This window comes from Gossypium hirsutum, chromosome A06 (assembly GCF_007990345.1).
Source record: "Gossypium hirsutum isolate 1008001.06 chromosome A06, Gossypium_hirsutum_v2.1, whole genome shotgun sequence".
Classification (NCBI taxonomy): Eukaryota; Viridiplantae; Streptophyta; class Magnoliopsida; order Malvales; family Malvaceae; genus Gossypium; species Gossypium hirsutum.
This window is the reverse complement of record NC_053429.1, coordinates 119367837-119374810: the sequence shown is the minus strand read 5'-3', so window position 1 is coordinate 119374810 and position 6974 is coordinate 119367837. Positions and strand designations below refer to the sequence as shown.

Sequence of the window (6974 nt, the reverse complement as noted above, 5' to 3'; positions counted from 1 at the left end):
TAGGATGATAACACTTTTTGTGTGTCTTTTATTGAAGGGCAAGCTTGAAATGTCAACGAGTGCTTTCTTAAACTTCGGGAGCAGTAATGTTAATACCAAAGATGATTTTTTTTTTCACTTCTATAGAACAATTATCATATACTTATTTGACATGAATTAAAATTATATTACTCTCATTTTCCACTCCAATATTATATAAAAGAAGTAAATCGATTTTAGCATCAAATTTATACCTGTCCCTATTGGACTATGTCAGCCCGTTAAGGGCCTAAAACATCATATTTATATAGATTAATCAAGGTATTGTTGTGGCGAGTATTCGTGTTGGAAGGCCAACAAAATCAACATAATCAAAGCAAGCAATTATACAATCAACAATCCACAAACAGCCTAAAATTTTAAAGAGTATAATATACCGATAGAGTCGCATGATGAATCCAGGATAAGGACAATGTTATTTAGGTAAATGCTTATACATAGAAAACATAGATATCAAGTAGATTAATTAGATAAATCGCCAAATATCTTCTAGGACTTTGATTGAGTTGGGACCTTCAGAGGCTGAAATCCATGCTTGAGACATGCTTCCCAAACTTTGTCAATGTTAGACATGGTGTAACCACATTCGTGCTCTTCCCATCCTTCCAGAGCATGCAGTATCCCAGCTATGCGCCATACACTTATCACTCTCCTTGGCAACCAGTTCTATTACATGCATTCATATTGTCACTCTTTGGTACATATATTTTAACAAAGTAGAACAAAAAAAATTGGAACTTTTAATTAATTTCAGAGATAATGGGGCATGTAAGTAAGTTTCAAGGCCAACCTCGCAAGAATCCACATTCTCAAGGGCCGTCGGAGTCTGCATCGCTGGTGTTGTGTGATAGAAGCAGTCCTTGCGCAATTTTTTTGGTGGAAGTTGCGAGAAGGGAATAAATAGTGTTCCTTTATTTGCCTTTCTTTGCTCTTCTTCGGTCAAGTCATCTCCCACAAACCATACCTGCAACATATCAATAATTCATCATCACTTGTTAGCCATTTCAACTATTTTTATTTGCAAAGGACTAGGCTAGAGGCATGAGACTTTATTACCTTGCAAGAGCTATAACTCTTAGAGGTAACCAATTTACCCTCAGATTTGGTTCCAAGTGACTTATCAAGCTTCTCATATTCATCCTCACGCAATATAGTGACCTACAATGAATTAAAATTAAAAATTATGATACTGTAAAAGAGGAAAATGATTCTGAAAACAACCCAATGGAGTTAGAGCTTCAAATTTCCTTAGAGGAAAGTTAGACATAGTTGACACTTTGGAGAGCTAAGCACTGCCTGTTTATGTGGCTAGCTAATTAATGAGTAAGCAATGGAATGGGATAGTACCTGAATGCCCTTTTGGCATAGGGCAAAGGCAACTGCAAAAGCAACTTTAGTCAAGTGGCCTCTAAGGAGTACTTGGGTTGTTCCCTTTGGTATGCTATTTAGAAGAACTGCAACTGCCAAGCTACTCCCATCCACTAACTTCACTTTCAACTGAGGATGCTTCTTCACATAGACCTCACCGTACCTGTTTAGCTCTTCACCCTGCATTGTGTTCATTTTAGCATCATACTTCTATCTTTTCCGTTAAAAATTATTTTTACCTTTTTAAAAAAAATTATTTTTAATGTAATTTTCCCGCAAGCATGGTGATTGATTCGTGGGAAGAGGGGGAAAAACTTGCCTGATTCATGAGGCCTAGACTCAACACACTAGCACCTTTTTCCTCAGCCTCTAATACAGCTTCCTCAATCATGTTATTGACGGATTCCTTTTGCCATTTCAAGCGGTACTGAAAATTAATTTCAGCAATGTTAACAATTAACACTATACATGTCTACATGTTTTGTATTTGGTTGCACCAACTAGCAGTTGCGTTAATAAAGCTTCCTTACCTGTATTCCGTACTTGGGTATGGCCCATGTTTGTAATCTAAGCTGATGGAAGCGGTTCCTTTCAACAACAAGAGTTCGACGATAAATCCTGGTAAGCACCATGGACCACAATGTAACAGGCCAGAGCAACCACAAGTACCAAGCTGACGAGTAAGGTTTAGAGGCCAAGGAGGCAAATCCAAGGCGGAGATGATAGATGGATTCTGGTGTGGTTAAGTGCGTTAGATGAACCACGTTGGGCGTTTCCTCTTTTCTTTTGAGTGAATTTTCGTACAAGATATCCGAAGATTTATCCATTGTATCATAGATATAATCATAAAATGGCATGAATAATGAGTAGTTGGTTCTGAACTGTGTGTGATGTAGTGAATGAAACCTGTTCAAATTATCATTATTTATTTGAACGTCAAATTATAAGCAATAAGTAGAAATTTAAAAACTACTATACTATACTTGCTTCGCTTTAAGACATGTTATGGCTCTAATGATGTAACTGCGTCTATGGCAATTAGTACTATTATCAGGGCAAACCGGAGTTGAATTCCTCAGGATTTTCAAAAGTTTAGGGCAAGTACAAAATTGATTACGGAACATTAATTAATGGCTGGCCAAAGATGAATTGTGTGTGATGTAGAGTGAAACCTGTCTAAATTTTCATTATTTATTAATGTCAAGTAGATATTTAAAAACTATTGTGTGATACATGCTTAGCTTTTTAAGACATTCTGTGGGTCTAATGATGTAACTGCGTCAATGGCAATTAGTACTATTATCGGGAAGACGGAGGTGAATTCCTGAAAGATTTGATTTTTTACTCAAATAACCCTAAAAAAATAATTAATTATGTAAATGATTCTAGTTAAAAAATTATCATCTAAATAATTTAAAATGAATACTAAAATTGAGTTGTGGGTAATAAATAATCAGCATCAGCTAATTTTTTGATTGTATGATTGTATCAGGTGGTAAAAAAATATTTTTTTGAATACTGAGGACTAGATGGCTAATAACCTTGTATTTTTTCATCTCGTATCATATTAGTATACGTTTATATCAGTATTTGAATAAAAAATTTGGATGGCAGCACACTAATGACCAGCACCCTTTGATCAAATTAAAAAAATATTTTTTTGAGAGTGTGGCACACCAATAGTCGACACCTCTTTTAAAATTTTAAAAAAAATTATATTAAGGCACTGATAGTGAACAACCTTATACCAAATTTAAAAAAAAAAATAGGTGATGAGACATTGATAGTCGGTAATCGAATTTAATTAAAAATTTAATTTAAATGAATAAATTTAAGTTTAAAAGAATAGAATTTACTTAAAAATAAATAAAGAAATAAACTAAGTACAGAAATATTTAAAGAAATAAAAAAATTAAAAATAAACAATAGAATTTAATTAAAATATAAATATAAAGGAATAAATTTAAATTTAAAATATTAGTTTTTAATTAAAAAAGAATATTTAAAGAATAAAAAAAATAAAGAAATATTTAAAGAAACAAATAAAAATTAAAAACTTGATTGGACCTACAGGCCTTAGGATGCGAGCCTAATCTTTAAATGGCCAGCATCAGGCCTTGAGATGCGAGCCTAGCTTTTTAAATGGTCGGCTCAGCTTTTCAAAAGCACCTAATTTTTTTTTTAATTTAATATTGAGGTGTCAGTCATATCGTAACATCTAAAAAAAAATTTAATCTGATATTAGAATGCCAACTATCAATGTTTTAACACTTAAAAAAATTAATTTGGTATAAAGGTGTCTGCCATCAATATATTAATATCTAAAAGTTTTAAAATTTTAAAAATAATGTCAACTATTATTATTTCAGCACCCAAAAAATATTTTTAATATAATAAAAAGGTACTGACTATTAATATGTCATCACCTAAAAAAAATTTAAAATATTGATACAAGCGTATATCAATATGATACAAGATGAAAAAAACACAATAACACCAATCAGACATCTTAAAAATTATTTTTTAACATTTAACGCAATCATTAGACAATAATTGTTTCAGAAAAATAGATAATGTTGGTGATTTAAGTTTTCTTCTCGTATTTCAAAAGTTGAGGGCGGAACATTAATAAAGGCAGCCCAAGAACGAAAAGCGGATGAGATATCTGTAGAGAACTGAGACCCTCTGTTGGAAAAAGCAGACAAGCTTTCAATACGAGAACAGATACTCTTACAGCGAAAGCCATCTTCATCATTTTTGAAACAATTAATTTGTCAAGGTGCAAGTTGCACAAAGTGCAAAATGGTTGGAAAGATGGCTGACACGTATCCAGGTAGCAGTAAAATTTCCTAATTACGGGCTTAATTAGACAATATAAAATATCTACTTTCTACGCATTGTATATCATGTGAGTCAAACTTTGTTGGGTGAGACACAAGAACAAAAGCTACGAGAGAATGAATGAGGAAAGTTAAATTATACATCTAGCAGCAGGGCCCACGTGCCACAACCATGTCAGACCTTTCTTTTCGGGTCATAAATTTTTGCCCCTTATTTTAGTTGGTTTGCAAGTAGTGAATTTGTCCCTTTCTTTTACTAGTTATGTCATGTGCTTGCAGAATTTGATTTTTAAGAGAGAGAGAGAGAGGGGCTTACGATGGAGTGTACATTAGGTACTTGAGAGGAGGGAAAATGGAGAAGACCCAGTTGGGGATAAGCTCGAAGTTGCAATGCCCCATGTTGTTCATCAAGTCGATGTAAGTGATGTAGCCAGCAATGGCGATGATAGATCCAGTTCCAGTAAGCACAACTGTCAACATTGGTATTGCGAACAGTGCAAAATATACTATGTTTTCTGCAAATGGATGTATCACAGCTGCAACACGTACACTTATTATTCTTTATTCTTAACAAAAATTGTACATTATATAATCAACTTACTAATTTTGTGATATATGGCCCAAGCAGTATAAAATTTGGTGACGATTCTATGTATTATTGTTTAAACTGTTTGTTGGCCCCAAAACTGAACAAAATGTCGTTTTAAATTTCAGTTCTAGTTCAATAAATTAATTAAGTAATGCTTCGTCGGTCCCACTGCCATTAAATAATGCATTTCTATTTGATATAAGTAAACATGATATAGCAAACGCCAATGGGACAACAAGACAGTGCCCTCCTTTCTAATCGGATTATTTTGTAATCCTGTTCTTCCTACTTAGAAATTAATTAAATAAAAAATAGCAACACAGCACAGACTGTCCATTACTATTTATGCCTTTCAGTATCATGTTAAACTAATAATAAAGAAGTGGATGGAGCAGAGAAGAGTCAAAGGTGCTTACAAGTGATAGGCTCAGTGACAATGGAGGAATGGTGATGAGAATGGTAACGAGAGTAAAGATAATGATGGTGCAGAGCTCTATGAAACCAGTAGTAAAGGAACTCCACAGGACCGACATGGAGCAACATGGTTATAATCACACCATCCGTTCTCCATAGTGGTAAGTGTGAAGCCCCGGGGACGTATTTGTTAGCCAAGAAAAACAGGATTCCATTGAACAATATTTGATCATCCCTGCGATATTCATGATTAATAGTTAATAACCACTTTTTAAAATTAATTAATTTTCAGAAACTAATGTAACTCATATTACCAGTTCTTTTCCCTGTCGACTTGGTCAAATTCGATACCCTTGTCTACAATCCTGTTAGTGCCTTTGGCAGTTCGATAACGAGAAAAACTAATCCATAGCTGGTTGTGCAACATTCTCCATAACATGAATGGGATTACCGTAAAGTTGGTCAGGTCCCATTCCTGTGGATCCTTAACCATAATCGAGTATATGGTCTCCATAACCCAAGGACCCAGGATTATGTACTATAAAAATCCATCCAACAGCAATACATATATAAGTGCATGGAAATGCATGAGAAAATTAATATACAAAATAATCAAAAGCAGGAGGAAGGAGATCATCTTACCTTAAAGCTTCCAAGAGGTGTCCATGGCCAGTCAGTGAGAATTCCTGGTTTAGAAGCCATGATTTGGTGAGCTAGCTGCAAATGGCTTTGGAAGGGAATTTTATTACTATTACGAGGTTGAGTTGCTTTGTATGTGGAGGGAGGGGTGGTATATATGGTGCATTCAAGCTGTACTGTAAACCTACAACCTTTACATTCGTCCACGTGATCGTCTTATTTCTTCATCCCAACCGATTAAGTCTGGCAAGAGTAGCCATAATACCAGATAAACATAAATATGTAAAAGATGCCTGCCACTTTGCAATTTTTGGACACTACTTTAATTCACGAATTTATTGTTCTCAACTGTTTCGGCCGGTTATTGTCCACTCCGTTGTATGAAAACCAAAACTGTCTTTATTCACCCTTTATCTTCCTCCCTTTTAATACATTTTGAATTGAATAGTACCTCACTAACTGTGCCAGAAAATGTGCTGCCATGCAAATTCAGTGTTTAAGATTTAGGTTCCTCCAGTCACACGCTATCTCTACGTTTCACATTTTTGAGATGCTTAGCAGTTAAACTGGCTAAGCTGCCCACTGACTTTAACTTGCTTTTTTGCCTAGCTTATTTTCTCCGCTAGGCTTCGTGTATCCCTATCGCACCAAACAAATTTAGCCCAAGCTATGTATGCAATATGCATAGTATTCTGCAGGCGGATAGCATATATCTATGATTGTTGAACAAAAAACAAAGAGTAATATGCATATATATAGCATATATATAGGTAGTTTGGACTTAGCAAATCATTAAACTTCAGAGTTAACCGTTGATCTGACAGGATTACAGTTTATCACTAATTCAGCCTTAGATTAGACAACTAAATTTGAAAATCTTACATATATATATATAGATATAAAATCTATATTTATAATTTATAACAAATAAAAATTGGGAGAAATTTTAACGGAAATATCCTTTGTTATTTATTATAATATTACAGGCATTAGAATAAATTTTTACTTTTACTTGTTAAAATTTGAATATTAAAAAATATTTTATTAAGGTTAAAAATTATACTTGTTATAACTTATTAAACTCA

At 33.9% G+C, this 6974-nt stretch overlaps 1 protein-coding gene across 1 annotated transcript; it reads right to left on the bottom strand.

The window, feature by feature from the left end:
* Nucleotides 1–432: 432 nt before the first annotated feature.
* On the bottom strand, nucleotides 433–6750 carry LOC107962106 (very-long-chain aldehyde decarbonylase CER1). Its single transcript, XM_016898352.2, has 10 exons — nucleotides 5893–6750; nucleotides 5565–5788; nucleotides 5253–5485; nucleotides 4564–4783; nucleotides 1938–2313; nucleotides 1727–1834; nucleotides 1387–1587; nucleotides 1096–1197; nucleotides 830–1003; nucleotides 433–705 (listed from the first exon to the last, which is right to left on the bottom strand). The coding sequence occupies exons 1-10, from the start codon at nucleotides 5950–5952 to the stop codon at nucleotides 529–531; spliced, it is 1875 nt and encodes a 624-aa protein (XP_016753841.2). The 5' UTR covers nucleotides 5953–6750; the 3' UTR covers nucleotides 433–528.
* Between the last annotated feature and the right edge of the window lie 224 nt (nucleotides 6751–6974).